Genomic DNA, 22295 nt, shown 5'->3' with positions numbered 1-22295 from the left:
ACATATGAAGTCAAACATTCCTCCACAAAATCTTTGACCACCAAATGATCAAAAGAACTATCCAGCCATGTACTTTTATATCGACATTTGACTCATTTGTGTCTGTTTTTGGTTCTTCAAAGAAAGTTTGAGAAAAACAAAAACTCTTAAATCTGTTTTAATTAAGTTTGTCAGCGTTCAACAAATCCTTAAGCGCATCCTAAAATAAGTTCCTCCATCCACTTCCAAACTCGGTCCTCATTTTCTTCACGTAGGCCTACACCGATATCTATGTCAATCCCCATTATTCCTTTCAATCCGGCTGAGCATCGGTCATGCTGGAAATAAATCCTCTGAGGCGTGAGGATGGAGATTCCACTTCACTCCTCTTTTATGATTAATAAACATGTGACTCTGTCTGATAATCGAGCAAATTCACTGTGAGAACATTCCAGATGCAAGGCCATTAGGAGTTTTTCATGTATAACCTGCATCTGTTGTCCTTGATGATAGTGTCAATGAAGGAAAGCACACTGCGGGTACGAAATCAATCTTATATTTTTATTTCCAGCAATTTACAAGTACCTCGGTTAATTCCCCTTGACAGTATCAGATTGAAGCAGCTGGGGCAGAAGATGGTGATATAGAAATGAAAACATAACCAGACAAACTGATCTCAGATGTTCTTTTTGGGTGTTCTGATCATATAGGGGCTGATATGTATAGTTTTGCTTTCAGGGTAAGTGTACTTGTAGTAAATTAAAATGACAGATTAATTTGTTCTATCTTCGTAAAGGTATGACATATTAGACAACCCACAAGCAAATATTCATTATTGTATAAATTGATTTTATGGGATGTTCAGTGGTCATGCTTTGGATAACTATATACCACCGATATATATCTTTCCTGCTGGAACACAGCAGACGGGACGATTTACTCAACATCAATACTTAAAAAAAGCCCACATACAAAACAAGAAGAAACCACACACACAAATCGGAGATCCTACAACATCTACGTGTCGAGCCTTGCGTGTGATTTGTTAAGGCAGATTATGCTCAATTCAATGAACCAAATTGATTGTGAGGTTTTGCTGGATATTAGGCACCGAACTTTGATATATTGTTAAAGTTTACAAAAGAAAAAAAACAATTACTGACAAATGTACAGTAAACATCTCTACTGGTCCAATGCAAAGAAGAAAAAAAACATAACGGAAACACAGAACAAAATGAAAAATAAACAACTCATTATAGAATAAATATATTATGTACAAATAGCTTTGTCACATCTATAGAAATAAATAAACAAAGCCTCCCGTCCCCTGAAGAAATATTCACAACTATAGAGAGCTGTCATGGTACGCTGTAAGATTTAGGATGTTGAATGCATAAATGTGGCATCAAGTTTCTATGTATGCGGCACAGCGCACGTGACCTCAGTGGCAACTCATGACATTACAGTACATCTTGTGCACAGTGATCTATTTCATCTGCCACGACACAAACCGTGGCCTTAAATCTCATCTTTAAACACTAAAACAGACATTTCTGAGCAGACAAATCAATGTTTAACAAATTACAGTAAAACATGCATTGGGAATATGCGAAAGATGTGGTTATAAATGATGCATTCATTATGCTTTGTGCCCGGCCCCATGGTAGACATCAGTCAAAGTGTCTCTGTTTTTAAGACATATGATGCGTGAGACACCAACAAACGGAGCGACGTTTCTCTACAGCCCTTAAATAACGTAAGGCTAACGTTACACATTGTTGGAGGTCGGTTGCTCTTATAAGGCAGTCGTTGAAATGAACATGTTAACGGTCTGGCAAACTACTAGTTAGAGATGTTTTTGTTTATGGTTGAGTACCGAGGTACGGATTAGCTTCTAGCCATCCTGTTAGCTATTTCAAGTGTTTCTTAAGACGCATTCGAATAAAACCATCTTCCTCCTCAACCAGTATAAAAGGGGATTTGAGAAACGAGCAAGGCTTCGAATCACATTCAGAGTTAAAAAACATTACAATCATGCGGTGGTAAAATAGCCCTTAAAAACAAGTGTTCTTGCAAATTGTTTTAAGAAAATGATGTCTTGATATAAAAAGAAAGAAAGAAAGTGTTTTCTTTCATTGCGTTATAGGTTAACCAATTCTCATGGAAAACCTTTGACGCTGTGACTGTGTTACTACAGGTTTACTACAGTAAATCGAAACCTTTTTGCTTTTTATTTGAAATCAATTTGAAGTCGTCTTGAAAAAGTTGTTGAAGCCCTTTAAGCAGGTTGAAGTTCGTGAAACTCTTCGAATAAACATGGCATGCCTTTCACAAGCCATTTAACTTTAATAATGGTCCATGTTTCTGAATTCAATGAGAAAAATATTCATTCGTGAAAAGTGAAGTGTATAAAAGTCTGGTGTTTGAAGGCAGACAAGAGACGTTTTGTTTATTCTAGGAAGCATGTCTATTGTCTGGATGAACTTAAAAACATGAATTACAATATTTAAAATAATTGTTTTGTGGTTTGGGTTGAAGCAGCAGTTGTATCTGCATGACAAGAAATAGCTGGCTGGGATTTTATTATGGCAAGCACTTGAACCGACTTGCCAGAGAGGTTTAAAAGCGAGAAGGATGTTTTCGCTACCGGAAGATGTATGGAAGAAACGTTGATTTCGTGTTGACTTTAAAACGCAGTACACTCAGTTGGATATCCGTTCAAACTGGCACAGCATTTATAAACTATCATTTGTATATAAAAGCCATCTCAGTTTACAACAAATGCGTCAACCTTTCTTGCCCTGTAAACCCGCGGAAGAGATTTCGAAGCTTGAATGTGGACTTGAGAAGCTTAAAACAATCTTTCTGACCCAGAAGTCTCTTGATTGGGCGAAACTGTTGTGGACATGTCGGAAACGTACTGTACCTACGCGACGGAAACAAAGTTTGATACTTTATCGAGAGTAAACAAGCCAAGACCTTCTCAACGCATTACACAAGTCGAGGATTTCAGGGAAAATAATGAAGTTCTCTTTTGGTCGTTGTCTCTTTGTGAGCCCAAACGAAACTACAGAAGCGAATTTAGATCCTGGAAAAGCAGCATTATGTGTTGAACATACAGGGTGATCACTATTTCATATTACAGTACTGAACTCTACTGTACATGCAGCGTTTTATCGCAAAAAGGTCCCCGTTCAGCTTGCGTCTGGTAATTTACTAAGACGGAGGTGACCTGACTTCGCTCCATTGTGGACATGAACCGCCACGTCAAGTCTGGAGGATCTAAACCCTTAAAGGAGAAAAACAAACCTCGAGCATGAAAAAGATGTTTAGGTCACTCTGTGATGGTCCGGTGTTTTTTGTCTTTAGTTAACAAAACGCATTAAATGCGTTTCATTTTATATTACTTGATCATTTTAGAGCACTTGGTGATTAAGCATTCTGTGTTCGTTTGTTTTTTTGCCTCTCATGACACATTTCAAGTTTAGGTCGGTTTTACATGCTGGCTATAAATCGAGCCGAACATCCCCATTGAAAAATAATGAGGATCCGTGTTCACCCGGTGGCTAAAAAAACGACATAATTACAGCTCAATTCTAAAGCATCAATGTAATCATGGTAGCCACTGTAGCCATAACAATATAGATATTATTTCTCTACGTGGCATTATAAATAAAGACGTGTGTGTCGCTCGGACAGAGTCAAAGGGAAGCGGCGTGGATTAATCCCCCACATCTGTGTCCCGATCTCCAAGTAGCCACAGGATGTGGAAGCACAGGGCCAGGAAGCCTGTACCCAGCAGGTCTCCCAGAGCGGTCAGGTAGGGAATGGAGAAGTTGTCTGGATCCATCCCTCGACGCCACATCCAGTTCACCATCCAGTCTGCCAGGTAGAGCAGAATTATCACCTAGATAGAGAGAAAGAGGATGAGGACGATTTGATCAGATTGCTCTTTAATAAGAAATGAAGAAATAAGAAACCAATTTTGAATGTAGATTGTAGAGGTAAAATAATCTGGATTTGGGTCCATTTGATGAGAGATTATCAGTAATATAGATTTTTGACAAATCTGACCTCAATTTGTGACATTGTTGAGATCTCTTCTGAAACTCAAAGCTCTGTAGAAATATTTGCTTAAGCAAAAGATTTCCTTTCTATTGAATTGAATTGACGTCTAAGAGAAATAATGGAGATATAACATAGATCTCAAGTGTGATCTGTCTTTCTGATGGGTATGTGGCTTTATTTTACGAGGAGATGCAAAAGAGATGAATAACTAAGACATGGTAACGCTCACAACAGATGATGTCAACAAAATTGTGAATTTAAATGTGTGTCTTGAAATAATCTGGTCCTAAAATAGGCTAAAAATAAAAATTCAACAAATAAAAAAAGTAGTGGCAAATAACCACGATTAATGATTTCATGTTAATACTACCCATGTGATAATATCATAAATAATTCAGCAACCATTTAAAAGAATGCATTAAAATACACAATGGTCTCCGTCTCCTGTGATTTATTGACCAAAAAAGAACATAGAATTAAAGGCGATCATTTAACTGATATCCAATAAATATCACGATAATATCTTGAACATTGTGAATTCTTCCTTGGTAATCGTGCAGTGAAAATCTGATATCATGACATTTCTCTGCTTTTTTTCAACGACACAAGACAGAGATGCTCATCTATACCTGAAGCAGAGCTGCAGCCAGGTAAAATGCGATGAAGACGTAGGTGAGAGTGGTGTGTCCACCCTGCATAGAGTTAATGGTGTACAGGAAGACCATGTGACCGGGAGCGACCAATAGGAAAAGCACTCGGGCGGATCGCGAATTGACACCTGATAGAAAACACACACAGCATCCAGGCGTGTCAGAGTAAGTGTTGTCATAGAAGCATGACTGACACAATACAGCCAAATACGCTACTATCAATAAAACTGACATCATTGCTAATAATAGAGCTGATGTTCAGAGCATATTTACCCAGAGATCTATTTGTTTTCATTTACCTGACCCGAAGAATGTGCTCCATGGCGTTGGACATTTACGTGGAGTAGGGTTGGGCTCCGCTATGGGCAGGGCGTTCATGTGCAGGTAGGTCGAGATTCGACTGGCTTGTACCGCCGCTAGATTTCCACCCACACCTGAAGCAAAACAAACAAGATTAAATGGTGCAAACCAGTTTTTTTTGGTACATTCTAGTGTGGACTACTGAGAACAGTATACAAAAACACTGCCGAGAGACTCACCATTGATTACTGGAGTGAAAACCGCCATACCGGCGAAGTTCGGGTTGGACACGGTCTTATCCAGAATGAGGCCACCGACACTGTTTCAAAACAAACAAAGATATAAATATAGCAACACGCTAACATCATAATCTTAAATGTGGAATGCTGGGAAGTTATTGCCTATATGGAGCATTCCATGATGACTTATTAGAAAGCTGCCTTTGTAGGCTATGGGCAGCAAGGCAGTTCCCCAAGTTTTGGAGTACATACAGTATGATGGATGGGTCACATTCAGCAGGAGCATCTTTATCATAATCAGTGTTCGGTTACCTGCTGATCGCCATGGCGATAATGACAGGCTCCCATCCCGAGTACAGCACTTCCCGCGTGGAAGGTATTCGCCGGGCGATGAGGACCCAAATGGGCGTCAGGGCAACGAAGAAGGCACAAACCATCGGGTTGGCATAGTCGTTGTATTCTGTCAAGAAAGAGAGAGTTCAGATGGTTATGTTAGTTAAGAAAACACAACAATTATCAACACTAGGTCCTATCTGGTATTTTAAGCACATTAACACCAATGTTTTACATTGAGAGGGTTTGGAAAAACAAAAAACGTAAACATGCAATTATTTTCTTCTCATATTCGTATCCTCGTTACGGGTAACATCTCACATTTAAGAATATACTGACAACTAGAACCTCAAAGACCTGCCATTCTGGAATTAAAGGTCAGCAAAGTGTGTACTTAGGGAGAGACTGCAAGGGCTAAGTACACTATGTGACAAATGACGTAAAGGGGTGGATTTTGGAGTCTAGGAGGCCGTTTACACGAGACCGTTTTCAACTACAAAACGGAAAACATTTTGAGCGTTTTGGCTGTTCATTTACATCACAACGGCGTTTTGGGGTACCCAAAACGCAAACTTTTGAAAACGGATCTCAAAGTGCACGTTTTTGAAAACGACAGCGTTATCGTAAACTCTGAGGCGGCGTTTTCTAAAAACGATGATGTCATACGCGTATTGGCGTTCAGTCTGTAGGCATGTTTGTGCTGCGTGACATAATTGTTATTATTTCTCCAGCAAAAAGTAAATTTACTGCAACACTTCAACTAGCGGACACATAGTATTTTATATAAAAAAACTCTATACACACCGACAAAGTGTATTAAAAGCGTTTTTAGCTTAAAACAGGAGCTGCGTCTGAATTCGCTCACTTGTTCACTCATTCACTCTTCCCTATATAGCGAATGCTAAATAGTCCACCATATGGGGAACAAGTGAATGAAAATGTCATAATGCTTATATTACACCTGTGTGGGTTTATGGATTGTTTTGTAAAATGGTAAAGTTCATTTTTACATTATTTATCACCTTTATTGTGTTGGTTTTTAATAAAGAAAACAAAACAAATGATTGCCGAAACGAAATGTAGGGAACGAGTTGTTTACTCAGAATTCGGACAACACTACAAAATGGCGGACACCCGATATAGTGCACTATATAGGAGATGGGGGGCGATTTCAGACACAGCTAGGGTATGTGTATGCGCGCAGGCACTTAGTGTTTCTTTACAGCGCAACATCGCCATCCACTGGCCTGGCATGCATAATACAGCATTTTTATTCGTTTTCCCGGATCCATGTAAATGCAGCTCGTTTTGATCGTGTGTACGTGAAACTTTAAAAAGCAAAGGAAAACTTTTCCGTTTTTCATCGTGTAAACGTACTCAAATGGACAGCCAATAAGAAACAAGCACCCTAAGATGGAAAACACCGTTAGGCCCGATTCACATTTCGCGTTTTTTCTACGCACATATTCGTTATTTTAAATGTAGACGCGCGGCAGGCGCTCGCAAATAGGGGGCGACACGGTCGCGACACGCATGCGGTGTAGAATGACCCCTAAATTCCAATTCAATTCTTGAATTTGAATTACAATTGAGATTGCAAACAGGAAGCTGAATTGCAATTCAAATGAATTCATTTAATTGAATTAAATTCAGAATTTTGCACAGCCCTCGCGCGTGCACCGCAGGTCATTTGAAGAGAGAAAGCAGCGTGGCTCGCGTTTTTAGACTCAAATGTGAATCGGGCCTTAGTTCAGCAAAGAAGCGCAGAAAGTGGTACACACAAGCCTCAACATGCTCTCGGATACGTGACTCAGCACGGCGAGTCAGGGGAATCTGATCAAATGCATTACTCCTAAATTCAAAGGTAAACAGACATCACATGATAACGCTCACCGGGACAAAAGGTCAACACCATCATGACAAGTTACCATCGGGACTTTTACAAGAAATAGTTCACCGAGAACTCTTACTCATCCTTGTGTTTATCCAAAGCTGCATGACTGTTTTTCGAGGGAAAGGGAGACGTTGGGTAGAATGTTAGTGACCGACAATCTCAGTCTCCATTCACTTTCATTGTATGAATAAATACATAAGAGTGAACAGTGACTAAGATTTTAACATTCTGGCTTTTCTTCAACAGAAGAAGAAACATAAACAGGATGTTATAAAACACTATATAAAGACTTCATGTAGAGTAATTGTAAACCTATCTTCCAAATAAAGGTGTGTGTAAAGAGTAATACGGTTTAAACAGTTCTGCGAGATCAAAAAGGTAATAGGAAGTGTGTATGTTTACATAGATTGTGTTAGTTCATCTTTATGAGTTTATGGCTGTGACCTTTATCTTCGACATCTAAGCGGAACTCCCAGTAGTCATAATATACAATATAGTAAACAGTGGTAGTTTATACATTACACACTGTTATACTACGTATACTACCAGATCCCTCTTTTGAGTCACAAAATGCTTTAATAGTAAACACCGAACTGGAAATGAAGCACATGTCTGGGGTCTTCACTTACCCAGTTCTTTATAGAGTCCTGTGCTAATGCCAGCCAACAATGTCAGCGTGATCAGATCACCCAAACTGGCTGCAATGGGGGTAGCCACGTTGTCTGGATTGATGCCCACCTTCCTGGACGCGATGATAACCCCGATCATGATAAGACCTGGACGGAACGCCAGAGGAAAGATTTGCCGTATTAGTGTTGAAATGGCAGAATGAACACAGGATCTTGCGTCAGTCACAAACAATAAAGAGCAGGCATTATTTAGACTTTGCTACCTCCTGTTTGGAGGTTATACTTGCAACTCTAGTGTTGAAATAAATGTTCCCAGGTTCAATAAAGCATTAGGTGGTTTTCATCATTAGCTAGCACGTAAAGAGTTTTCTTAAGCTGTGAAAAAGCTGTGATAATGTTTTATCCTAAGTTTACTGCAAAAATATATTTTTAACTTGGTGTTTTTGTCTTGTTTTCAAATATCGAAAAATTAAAATCTAGCAAAATGACTCAAAAATATAGTGAATATCTGCCAATCAGATAAGAACAATAAACCTGAATTAAGTTTACTGAAGTTAGTTGAAACTTGAATAAACATATTTTTTCAAGCAGATATAAACTCACTTAATTTTGAAAACTTTATATCTGTAGTCATTTTGCTTTTCAAGTAAAACTATCTTGAATTAAGTTTTCTTAGATATTTGTACTGAAAAACAAGACGAAAATTTTAAGTAAGATTTTGTTTGTGCTGTTATTAATAAGATTTTGTAAAGGTTTTAGTAAAGCCACAACTGAAGAAAAAACAAAAACAATAACAGTATCCTCATTTGCGGATGAACCATCCCTGTAAAAATTGTTACATCAAAAAATTGTTAAATCAAGATACATTTACTTGAGAAGCAAAATGACGTTTTTTCTAAAAAAAAAAAAAAAAATTAAGCGAATATCTGCCAATCCGATAAGAAAAATGAATGAAGCTGAAGTAAATTGAAAACTGAATCAAATTAAATTTTCAAACCCTTTTTTTCAGAAAACAAGATTTTACATCCAAAGTAATTTTGCTTCTTAAGTAAATGTATCGTGACTCAAGAATACTAAATAAGAAATGTATTTTTTCAGAGTTATTGATAAAACAGATTTGGGGTTTTTGTTCGCCTCTCTATCGCCATCTCTGTTTGAAATATTAAATTGCAGGTTACCTTACGGGTTCAAATAACATCAAACTGACATTTCTCATGAAGTCGTACAGCATAGTTCAACTTATAAATCATTATTATAAAGCAAGGAGACCGTTTTTATAAGTACTTGCAAATGAACAGATTTGTGATTTTTTATCAAACAAAGTTATGGATTTCAGCTATAGATCAAAAAAATACATATGACATGTTTAGCACATCGTGTTGCAATGTTTTGACATTTTCCCCCAAAATATAATAGCTTTATTTTTTTTAAATATATTTTTTGAATATTTATAAACATATCTTTTTTAAACAAGTGTTTCCATACAACACATTAGTCCACATATGGTGTCGTTTGAGCCCCTCTCACCTAGCAGAAGAGAAGCGATGAACGCGGTGGCCACGCTGCTGGCACAGAGCAGGATGGCGTGCCCTATCTTAAAGTTGCCCTCTGGAATCCAGCCAAAAATGACAGCGGCGATGGACGCCAGGAAGCCCACCACAGTGGCCTGAACCTGAGGGCAGAGAGGGTCACCGTGAACCTCACACACCTCCGTCTCTATAACCATCATCCAACAGCCAGTTCAAAGTCTTCCGTCCTGTTCATGTCACGTTTACTTTGTTCTCTTTTATCATCAGTGTACACATGCCATTACTGGATTTGGGGTAATGTCCAAGAAAACGTCCGTCTAATTCTTACATAATGGTTCGCTCTAGCATGCAATGTGGAAAAGACAAAGCTCCGCCACTTGATTTAAAAAAGACGGGGATGCTTCAATAACAGGATTGACGATTGAAGAATGTGTCCAACCTGAATAAGTGCGAGGTTTCCCATGATCATTTTCCACATGTCCTTTGCCGAATCCATTTGTCCAATATTAGCCTGGTGGGGGGGAGAAGAGAGAACACAGGAAATCCATTTACGACCACAATTTACTCACTTTACGCACATTCACATCACTGCTGTGGCTTTGGAGATTCAAAAATAAAGTAAAAATACATGTACTCTATGACATGACTTTCTGCAGAACACAAAAGAAGATATTTTAAAGAATGTAAACAAACAACATCGACCCCATTGGCTTCCATTGTATAGACACAAAACCACTGCGACATTTCTCAAAATATCTTCTTTTGTGTTCCACAGAAGAAAATCATACAGTTGATACAAGACAACCATGGCCCCGTCGTTTTACCCTGAGAATAAAACAATGAAACACAATCTATGTACTGTATATTGCTGGCAGTGTTGGAGAGGTGCCTGTGGGCCGAGCTTCCAGCAGAACAAGCAGCGGTCAGTTCACAAGACAAAAGAGCGTTTGATGAGCTGGACAGATGCATCTCATCTTGCTCTCGCTACTTATCTCATCTCTTCCGGCTCTACAGAGAGGCTCTGGGTCTTGTTCGAGGCCCTGCCTGACCTGGACCCGCTCGGCCGGGTCGACGTTACCTGCCTTTAAACAACACAGTCTTTGTGTCCCAACTAAAGACACTAATAAAACAACTGGGGTTTGGTCAAACATATGCACTCCCAAAAGCTGGCAATGCAACTTCAAGAAACAATTCAGCTGCGTTAAACACCGCCATGTAAAGGAACCAGGGCTTTTCCTGAATGAGACAGGAAGTAGAATAGCCGGAGTGCGTGGGCAGAATGCATCTCGCGAAGGCTGACGGGCCCAGCGGTCCCGCTTAGAAATTCAGTCCACCTCGCTGCAGTCTTTCACTATGTTTCAAAAGAGTTGTAGTACTTCTGAGCTTCCTGTGAACTCCGCCGCTTAACTTCTTCAAAAAAAACTGAATTACACGTCTCTGCATGAATGAACTAGATTTTTAGTTGCTGGAAAAAAATGTGAGTGCTACTTTCCCATGCAAGAGACAATGCCATGCTTCGTGGGTGGTTGCCAAGGCGTTGCTATATGGTTGCTAAGGTGATCGGAGCTGCTGAGGGTTATTGGATGGTTGCTTACTGGACAAAGTCAAAAGATTCCAGCCTCGAATCTGAAAGATATTTTTTGTACACCTGCAACAAACCCCTTAAATTCAATCCATTCCTTTTGCCTCTCTATTGCCATCTCTGTTTAAACCTACAATTGCAAGTTTTTAAAAGTACATGTTTAATGTACTTTAATTACATTTTATTGAATTAAATTTAGGGTTACTCAACGAATAATCGCGCATAAATTATATTGTGTTTACATGATGCATGTTTGCATACTGCATATTAATTTTGCATTTGTAAATACAAACACATACATGTTTGTGTTTACAAATGCAAAATATTCAAAAAGTATATAAAAAGGAATACATGTTTATTTATAGATGTATACATTTTTATATTATATATATATACGGTATATAAGTATACAGTATGTATATTATATATATGAAGAGTTTGGTTCCAAAATGAGATAATCATGTTTTTTTATTGTGCCTTCCAATTAATATCAATCAAACTGCAGTTAGTTTGTTTTGATTTAAGAGAGAATAACTAAAAAAATACAGCTAACTAACACAATAAAAACATGATAACATAATAAAAAACATGATTTTTGAAAAATTGTAAAAACTAGTTAACTCATTTTGGAACCAAAGTCTTCATATATATATAATTATTATATATATTATGCAAATATTTCCTTAATATACGTATGTGTTTATAAATACAAAATAAATATGCACAGTGCACAGACATATATTATGTCTTTTTTTTGGATGCGATTAATCGTTGAACAATCATAATTGAATTGAACTGTACATACTTATCTTTACATGGGCTGAAGTCCATCAAAAATAATATTTCTGGAAACCGATTGCAGATTTCTGCATTAACTTTTTGCATCATCTGGCTGTTGGTCTCTAGATAAGTGTTCAAGGTAAGTCCATGTAAAAATATACGTTTAATGTCTAAATTTACTATAGTTAGAGGTTTGCTCTAATCCAAAAACCCAGTATAGTAGGAGCAATAGAAAAAGTGTCGCTTTCCTATCCAAGAGATGTTCCCTTCAAATCCCAATAGGTGCTTATGCATGCAAACAATGTTAGTCTGTTCTGTTCACAAGAACGAAAAAAGCATCAATTTCATTCGTTTTCCGGCCATCTGATTGCTGTTTTGGCTCCAACTACAATGACAACAAATGAACACAACCATATTAGAAATATCCTGCCCAACAGGATAAAGGAGAAGGCAGGAAAGAATCACATGTGTGTGTGCGCACAAGGGCTCCATGAGGCCACAGGAAGGAGCTTTTGAGGCCGTGCCAACTGCCCGCTGCTCACTAAAGTGACCCCGCTCCAGCGGTCACGGCAATTCTTCCGCAGCGCGTCCTGCCGTGAGTGGCGCTCACACACACGGCGTGAGGGGAAAAACGGAGCCGGCTCAGAATGGGAGCCACCTCTGTTGTTGAACCTGCCGTTCGCTGATAAGTGTTGGTCCAGGGTAATAAGCCCAGGGCAGGTCATTCTACGCAAAACAAGACAGATTACGCACACGACACAGCTGCAAGGCGATAAAGCCCCCCGTTCTGAAGCAGACACGCAGGGAAACCCTGACAGGGAGAAGGTGGAGACACGTAGCGTCTAATCTGGTTTTTGGGGTTTAGATAAAACTGCCACGGATTAAGTGCAACGCATTGTACTGGAGAAACAAGATCCAAGCACACATTGCTGGTAACACTTTGACAAACAAGCTGTCACGAGTAGATGAGGGGCTTAAGGGATATATATTTAATAGGAAAAAGAACTAACACAGCGAGTCACAAATGACTTAATATTACTGGAGTCTACTGTATGAGTCACTTTCCAGCAATTGTGAAACGCCACAAAGGATCTTTGGACAAGTAACAGCTTTAATTTGTTATCAACCTCTTCATATTGTATTTTGGAGTATTGTTGCCCAAAACCAGATGTGTACATTTTTAAACAAAGTTATCATTTCGGATCGTTTAATTTAATCCTGTTATGCATCATGAACTGTTCTGGTTCCCCAGGTGGATGGGACATGTATTGCTGCGCTCCCGCTATGTCAATGTTTCATTCCGCCAACCTTAAATATATGCTACTGTTAAATATTTGACGACAGTGGCCCTGACAGAATGATATTTATTCATTTAGTGACGCATCAGTTATTTAATTTATTAATGTAGTGGAGCGTCACTAAACTCCGCCTACTCACGGTGAGTTGTGGGTAATGTGAGTGTGCATCATTCTGCACTTTGAATTTCGGGCGGAAGTAGTGGACCATCCGGGAATCTTTGGAATACTCTTTTCGACATACTACGATTTGGGACATACTAATTCTATTTTCGAATACTATTTAAGACGGATAGTATGCGAATTTGGACACAGCACATGATACGTGTGCTATCGCTTTAAATTTGTCTGTGCTGTACAGCAAAAATAGACTTGATGCGTAAACGATCGCTGCACTGCACCGCAACTGCACCGCACCGAAACAATATTTTTATTAGAAATTTGGGAGAAATATTGTAAGTTGTAGTTCACAAAATGAACAAAAATAATCATTTTACCTAAACACATACTTTACCTATGAATAGTTAATTTTACAAACAGGAAAATTGTCTCTGAAATGCAGTGGCGATCGGTGCCTCCTCTTCAGGGGAAGCAGGAATTCAAAATACGTGTTCAGCGCTTCACGTGAACCTATGTGCATCACATGCAAAACATGTATTTAGCCCGTCATGTGTGTGGCGCGTCATGTCAAAATACGTGCCTGCTGCAGACGCGTCCAAAGGGTTTATGATAAAAGAGACGCTTGCGTTCAGAAGACACTGCGTTAACACTTAACTCTGATTACACATGAGACTAAGTGAGTATCTAGCAAATGCGAGCGTCTCTTTTATTAAAAACATTTTCGACGCGTCTGCAGCAGGCACGTATTTTGAAATGACGCGCCACACACATGACGGGCTATATACATGTTTTGCCGAACTTCGCATTACTGCTTCTCCGGAAGAGGAGTCACGGATCGCCACTGCTGACATGGTCTCCTAAGTTTTTGCAGCTGTATGTTAAAGTCAAATGATGTCAAACTGACATTTCCAGCAAAATCATACCCAACAGTTCAATTTATAAATCCTTATTATAAGCATATTTTTGTGAAACAGAATATGGAAACACTACTTCTTTAAATTCCCAAAATAGACGAATAAGTTAAAAAAAAAACTATTTCAAATAGGAAATTAAACACAGAAACTATTAAAATGACAAAGGCCATGTTCACACTTGACTTCTTTTTTGAAGCTGCTAGCATCTGTTTTACATTATAATCCTATGGAGTAAACCGTGTTTTCAAAAAAAGTCCCGCGGCAGCTCAGAGCGTCTTTCGAGTTTGAAAAAAGTTCAACTTTTCTGAAAAAAAAGGCCTTACGTCAAGCACCTTTTTCATAGCTGATGAATGACAGAGACCTGTCGTTTCCATAACAACGTGATTGCTCGAGAAGGCTCAAGCTCGAAAATATAAAATGGTGGCCAAAACGCCCGTTGGAGCATAGTTTTGTATAAATGTACGTTTAACTTTCACTTTCAATAACTTTTGATTGCATTTCTAGCGAGAAATTAGTATTGTAGTTTTTAAATATGTGATATGTGAAATATGTGGTTATAGCAAAGACGCTCTCTGTTTATAATTCAAATAGAATTCTGCGTCACGCTGCCTATGAAGCCCGTCTCTCTAAGATGCCTCCGTGCACAAATGCTATCTTTCAACATTGCCGGCTGCTATTTGTAACCACAGCGCTGTGAGCGTTTTTCTTTTTACTAAAAAAGCGCCATTGTCAACTTTTTCTTGTCAAAAATGAAGTCAAATGTGAACACGGCCTTACGGTGCATTTTAAGCTACAGTATGTGTTGTTATTAGTATGTGTTCCTTCTTCCCTGGAGTCTGAACCCTTTGCGCTGCTAACACAATGCTCTACAAATTGTGGTACAGGAACAGTTGACAAATCATTTCATAGGGTCTTACAGTGGGTCAGTGTAAGATTAGGTCAGGTTTATAATCTCTCCATAAAGCCACTGACCCAAGATAAGACAGACAATCCACTTCATGTGCACAGATAATATATCATGAAAAATGTAGTCATGTGGATCTAATTCAAGAAACCGATTCTTTCTTCTTTTACACGTCAGAGCATTAGAAAGCGACAGCTGTTAATCTGCTGATAATTAGCAGGGCCTCTGAGAAAAACCAGTCAGCGGTTGAGCTCTGCGCTAGATTTACATCTAACAGGTTCGGGGCGGCAGGGTCAAAACGCTCCATTCACCTGATTGCGTTGCGATTTATTGGATTCCAGTGAAAGTCTGATATGAACTTTGTCTGAGGGTTTTAGAGATGGGTGGTATGACCAAAAATCATCGAGTCATTTTATTCACCGTGCATTTACTTGGAAAGCGGTGGTTTTGTGTTTTACTATAAAACTTACCGCGGTGGACAGTCTGGACGCAAGGGTCATCTCCAAGTTCCCTTTCAGACCCAGAAGAGCAGGAACCAGGATGAAGACCTCAGTAACCTCTGTGAACACAGTCCAATGCTGCGGATAGAGAGATAAGAGTTCACTTTACACTAAACATCGGGAAGCTTAAGTTAGATGTCGTCTGTAAGCCATGTTTTAATCAGGCTGATATGATGGATCATCAATGTGACCCTGTTGCTATCGCTTTCTTTTGATCATGAGCGGAAGACCGATCTCTGAATCTGAGAGCTGCGATCTTATCTCTGAAAAATCGATCATCCTTTACCTACTCTTATGTTTCAATACCTGTATCTGACTCTTTCTTCAGAACAAAAAGAAGATATTTTTGAGACATGTCTTAGTGGTTTTGTGCCCATACAATGGAGGCCAATGTTACTACCTTTCTATGAAATATCTTTGTATTCTGCTGAAGAAAGGAAGTCATACAGATTTTGAACAATGCGGGTAACTGAATGACGTGGAAATGACGGTGAGTAGCAATTCTTTTTTTGGCTGACTATCCCTTTGAGTCGTCATGTTCTCAGAATTTCTCATGAGAAAAATCCCCAAAGCAAGCAAGTACTGACACCTGCATACATTTGAACTTTAGTTTTTGAAGCATCAGTTTTGCTACGGCTTGAGAAGTTGATGACTCTAGTAACTGGCAGCCTGTGCTTTTTTTCCATTAGGCTGCAATGCCTTAGATGCAATGCAGTAGCAGGCAGCGTAGATCGATACGAAAAAGGAGTGCTTATCTTTAGATGCATTCTCACTGCTGCACAATTCAATCAATTCTTTGGGCTAAATCAATTCTAAGACCCATCAGCACATGGAGGACGGGGTAAATGGAGCGATAATGGGTCATTTTTCAACGTTTAGATACTAGATACAGAGAAAACTGAGACATTTGTAAGTTGAAAATATTACACTGTATATTTGAGCCCGAGCTATGCTTGTCCGACCCTGAAAACAATTATTTTACGATTCTATTTAACAAAGCAGAGAAAAGACACACTTCGTCTTGAAATACTATAGAGAAAAATTGTAAACATAAAACAATAAAAATCGTCGCAAAGCACTGGTTAGAGAGCGAGCCATGCAGCTTTCAGCGGGCGCGTTTAATGGCCGTTTCTTTTCCCTTGAGTTTCTGGCAGCTCAGGGGCCACTTTAAAAAAAGGACGAACATCAATAGAGCGCTGGCGCCTTGCCACTTTGTCTTTGGTCTCCTTTGACCGGACCTCCCCTACTCTCTCTCTCTCTCTCTCTCTCTCTCTCTCGCTCTCTCCCTGCCCTAGTCGATCTTGTCTTCAGGGAACAGTGCAGTCCTGGCTAGCGCCTCCGTGTGCCTCCCAGGGTTCTGCGAACTCGACGCACAGCAGTGCAGGCATGCGACCGGAGGGGGGGCTCGGATTGCAGGATTGTGTAATGTTGGTTGGCAACACACAGTTTCAACACCTTGGTCTCCCAGGCTCGGCATATAAGGTCACAGAGGAATTCTGAGACGTGCTACAGAGACCTGCTTGCGCTTTAACACCTGCGGTTGCGATCACCACGAACCACTAACCTACTGCTTGCCAACTCGATTCCAAACTGCTTTGTTTTTCAACCGTCAGTCATTTTCACCTACCATAAAAGACCGCTGGCTTTCCGCAGGAAGTCTTCAGCAGAACTCGCAAATGTGTTTATCGGCACTCGTGACTTATAAGGAAAACGCGTGAGGAAAGAACCCGACATGTCTGGAAGTTGACAACTTGCACATACACAGTAACATCGCCAGTGTTAAAAAGGTCAAATTAACACTCACAGTGTATATATAATCCACACTCTCAAAGTGTGGATTATATAAACACTGTGAGAGTTAATTTGACCCTTTTTAACACTGGTGATTTTGCTGTGTTACTATAGGGACCTGATGGACGGTGACAGAGGACAGGTACTTCTGGTCTGTCTAAATGGATTCCTGTGTGAATGAGATGACGTTCGGCTTGCGGTCGACCTTCTGTGGCTTCCTGTCTGGTCGTTTCGCTTGCATTCAGATCTGGTCTGACGAGAGCTCTTCTAGCACAATGGATTCCAAATCAGCAGAGACGAAATCCTTAAGCCTCTTGAAAAACAAGTTTCCACGCTGGGTAAGACTAAAGGGAGTGTTTCTAACGTGGCGAATGGCCCATGGCTGATCATACAACACAATATTTGAAGAATAAATATGTCCCTATGCCCATCCTCAGTATTTGTGTATATTGCACTTAAACCAAGACAACTATTTACCTGGAGTTAGCTGACAGACCCTGAAGGCCAAACATAACCAAACATGTCCTGAAAAACACTGAATATATTCTGAAATGTACACCATGGAAATCTACGACAGAGTTTCTACCGTGTTTAACAGCGATGACGATGGCCACAAGACTCTTGCTTACTGTGAGGCGGATTATTATCTCGGAAGAAAATGTCATCGACCAATAAAGCATTTAGTTAATGAGCATCATGGGATGAATATCACAGCAAGAACAGTATGATTTATTGACACCTCTTCCCCCGAAATGGTTTATGTTTTCTAACTTTAAGATAAAACACACTGGTACAAACTACAAATGTCTTTTTCGGGGCGCGCAGAAAAAGCCGACTTCATCTGAATGACCTTTCTGAAATATACAACTAGTAGTTGTCCTTTCTAAACAGACCTTCAACAAAAACACACACAGGATCCATCTATCGACCTGGCTCTTTCCGTTCTCTTTCAGCTGTATTTTGTCACCTGCAGGGAAGAGATGTCTTTAGGTCTCAATTTTGTAGAATGACATCTCCTCAATGACAACCGCAGCAGGCTGTTGGGGACAACCCCTGAAAGTGCACACAGCATGAAAACACTGTACCAACATCTGAAAAACTAACGGCATCACAAACACGCAAGCACAAGATTGTATGCTTTAAATACAGATTGCTTCTTGTCAGTATGAAAAATACTCTTCTGTTATAACATTTTTGATTTTTAAGCCTATTATTAATGCATGTGCCGAATCGAAATGTCAGTTTTTACCATAAGGAAGATGAATTATGATTTTATTATTGTAAAATTGTGGTGGCCATGTTTTCATTAGCATTTGTATTTGTACAGTTGTACTACAAACACCATTGTTAACCTATGATTACTACAGCAAAATAATGGTTGTAATCTGTTGATTACCATGGTTTAACTATAGTAACATGTTTTGTGGTTGCATTTGTAGTAAAAAACATTGTTAATTTTCATCTGTATTAGAGAAGATTTTTATGTTACGTTATGTTTTAACAAGTGAATCATCATACTAAAGGTAAAAAGAGTGAGCAAATCCAAGTTTAAATAAGCGACCACATTTGTGACCTAATAATTTTACCCCCAAAAAGTTTCTTTTTATTACTTATATATTACAACACTGGAATATTTCCCAGGTTTTTATCAGAACTGAGAGTCTGCTTAACGTCTTATAACTTGTTATCTGTAAAGTTTTTAATTTCGCACTCTATCATTTAAACAGCAGGTGGACATTTTTCCTCACCTGTACCATGTCCAGAACCATGCCGGCTGCAACTGTCCCAAACCCTGCCAGCAGGAAAGGGAACAAAACCTGGAGTCCAATAGAGAAGGATGTTTCCTTTAGTTGAACCGGCGGCACCGGGCTTTGGTCCGTGCTGGTGTCATCGCTCTCATTGCTTTGGCTGGCGTTCTCCAGGAGCGCGTCTTCTTCTCTCTGGCCCTTGGCGTTGGCCCGACAGTCGAGGACCACCGTGTCCGGCCGCTCGTTCTCCTGACCATCGTGGTCCGGTAGAGAGGTCATCTCCGTGAGTTCGTACTCCCCGTTTTGGGGTGCCTCCTCATTGTTGTCGGGCATGATAACTGGATGGACCGACCCATTGGAGTGGTGGTACGCTGGCGGCGCCCCTTCCTTCTTCATCTCTATCCTTTCCGTCCCGGTGGACATTTCGGACAGTTTGTCTTGATCTTTCGACCAGAGTACCATGCGGAGGCCTTAGCACGTGAGGTGTCAATTAAGAAAAAATGAATCCGCTCCGAGGCTTTCGTTCAGTTTAGATCAGAGATGCACCTGATCTCTGGAGATAATTTATCCCATTAAAGAAGGCAGGTGGCACTAAATGAATCCGTGCATCTACAGGTTAAGGAAAAGAGGCAGGTGCACACCCCGTTTCCAGGCTTGAGTGAGATCCTGCCTGAACTTGGGTAGCATGCAAATTATGTTCTCCATTCAAATGTTTTTCTTTTAGGTCATAACAACAGAAAGCAACATGTTAGTCTGTGCGGGGAAAAGATCCAGACGGATTCTTCTTCACGGCAGGGCTGATGCGCTGGAGTCTCAAAAAACAAATTCTCAAAACTAATAAAAAAAATACAAAATGGCTTTGAAGGTCTTGACAGAATGTCCAGCTCTTGCGTGTCTGGAAGGCACTTGGCTAAACTTTCCGACCAGCTCTGGGCAGTTGGGGGGCTGGAGTCGTCTTACTTTACACCACGTGGCAAATTGGTTTTTGAAATGTATTTAAAGGTCTCTGGAGCCAGGGTAATGTTACAACTCACAGAAATGCCTGAGTTTGATAGGGTCGAGTTGTCACTTTTTACCTGTCAAAGGAAAATCAATATAAATAGGTTTATATGCATAGCTATAAATAGTTTTATACATATACATAGATATATATAGTATATGATATATAGTTATATAGCCTATAATAGTTTTTTATACATATACATAGATAGACACATAGATAGATAGACTTTCAACCAGACGGCGACTTTTGCGCACGTTTAAAAACCGGCTCTGCGCGTTACGATGCCCCGGCAGTTCTGACGTTTTAACTACTGCCGGATGACGTCAAACTTAAAAAAAAAACAGGCTATGACGTAATACTTTTGAACATGCAAAAGTTTTTCTTCGCGATTATTTAGAGAAAACCAACATCCAGAGACGTCTTTCAGCATGGCAAAAGGAAAGACTTTACGAGCCAACAACAATTTGCTCATTACCTCCGCACTGAAACAAAATCCCTATTTAGTAGTCCGATCAAATCCAGCCCAGTATGGGACGACGTAAATTAAAACGCTTCGCATGAACACCTTTCGCCTATCTCTTTCAGAAAACTTTATTCCGCGCATTTTACACGTGTTTCAAAGTTAAAAACAACAGAAACACTAACTAGCTGTTACATCAGGGTAAAACGGTACTGATTTGTTTATCAAAATCATTTAAAGTTATTTAAAAGATAAAGGTACTTTAAATGGCTCTGATAACATCGTGTCAAACAAACCCTTGTTTAATCAAAGCCATTATTCATGGTAGGCCTATATGATATGATGAGTTGACTATTATGGATGAGTAAGATTTAAAATTTATTGGCTCACGTGTTTTAAAGCACCAAATTTAAGTTTTTCTATTAATCAGAGGAATAAAGCTTTTTGAAGTTTCGAAGGTTCTATTGTGAAGTTATAACCTTTATTTAAAATTAAGTGAATTGTCTAAAATAACTTTATTAGTTCTAAACATTTAACAGACCCAATCATGACCTCACATAGCGCGTATGGTTTAATTAGGCTACGTGAATATGCGTAAAGCACTTCCAAAAAAAATCACATATTAAACTAAGTAACACATACAAATATCATGCGTGTGATATAGGTAAATGAATCATCTTCGGCGCCTAACGTTACCTTGAAAAGAAGAAACGGGAATCTTCTAACGCCGCTCCGCTGTCATTCTCTTCAGTTCATGCACGCGCTGAACCCGATGCTGATATGCTCGTTCGCATGCCCTTACCTAGGGTTATTATGGACTCGAAACCAGTTTAATCAGTAACCCCCTCGGCTGAGGCTGTCAACTCCAATCCGTTACATTGTTCCATTTGACACACACGCTCAATCCTGCGCATCTATATGATAGGAGGAAGTCGCTAGGCGGGTAACTCTGACGCACCAGCGCAGCACTGAGAGACACTTTCGAAACCTACTATGACTACGGTTTGGTTAATGAATATGTAATTAGTATCACGTTGACGTTGCCTGGTAACCTTTCAGAATCTTTCTGGGACGTTACAATATGCTAATTCATATTCATGACTCCGGCGGCGTCATCCTGTCGTGATTCGTTCCTTCGCCATCTGACTAGCATGCGCCAGAGCCATTGATAGAGAGAGTCGCGTCAACATCGTTGACTCCAATGGAACAGTTTTTTCACAGCAATGGTTACTAGTTACACATGGAGCTGCGACTAAACAGACCAACTGAGGTAAACTTCTAACCCATTTAAAGACGAAAGCCATTTAATGAAAAAAAAAGAAAGAAATAAAGCATTTAAAGAGAAAACATAACTTCCTGGACCTATCTGAAGGCTCCATGAATCACGTGACGCTCCAGCGTTTTGGACTTCCGTTGGCAGAACTCTCTCTCTCTCAATGGCGCTGGCATGCACTTGCTCGACGTCTCCTTGACAGCCAATCGGAGACCCGAGCGTCACGCAACGTGATTAATATTCAAGCTCCTTCACTATAGTAGGGACCGCGTGCGCTTTGTGTGGGGATAAGTGCGAACACTTA

General features: G+C 39.7%; 1 protein-coding gene across 1 annotated transcript; it reads right to left on the bottom strand.

Annotated features, from left to right (window-relative positions):
• Positions 1-531: 531 nt before the first annotated feature.
• slc41a1 (solute carrier family 41 member 1) lies at positions 532-21645 on the bottom strand. Its single transcript, XM_057362464.1, has 11 exons — positions 21415-21645; positions 19256-20331; positions 15687-15794; positions 10061-10132; positions 9620-9764; positions 8093-8239; positions 5549-5696; positions 5237-5316; positions 4997-5131; positions 4677-4825; positions 532-3886 (listed from the first exon to the last, which is right to left on the bottom strand). The coding sequence occupies exons 2-11, from the start codon at positions 19715-19717 to the stop codon at positions 3701-3703; spliced, it is 1632 nt and encodes a 543-aa protein (XP_057218447.1). The 5' UTR covers positions 19718-20331; positions 21415-21645; the 3' UTR covers positions 532-3700.
• Between the last annotated feature and the right edge of the window lie 650 nt (positions 21646-22295).

This window comes from Triplophysa rosa, linkage group LG20 (assembly GCF_024868665.1).
Source record: "Triplophysa rosa linkage group LG20, Trosa_1v2, whole genome shotgun sequence".
Lineage (NCBI taxonomy): Eukaryota > Metazoa > Chordata > Actinopteri > Cypriniformes > Nemacheilidae > Triplophysa > Triplophysa rosa.
The sequence above is the reverse complement of the archived record's forward strand: the minus strand, read 5'-3'. Positions and strand labels throughout refer to the sequence as shown.

Excerpts from the sequence above, each read along its gene's own strand:
- slc41a1 (XM_057362464.1), bottom strand. The coding sequence starts at position 19,717 with ATGGTACTCTGGTCGAAAGATCAAGACAAACTGTCCGAAATGTCCACC. Across the intron at positions 10,133-15,686 it reads CGTCCAGACTGTCCACCGCG|GCTAATATTGGACAAATGGA; the intron begins GTAAGTTTTATA and ends CCCCCCCACCAG. Across the intron at positions 5,132-5,236 it reads TTTCACTCCAGTAATCAATG|GTGTGGGTGGAAATCTAGCG; the intron begins GTGAGTCTCTCG and ends GTTTTGCTTCAG.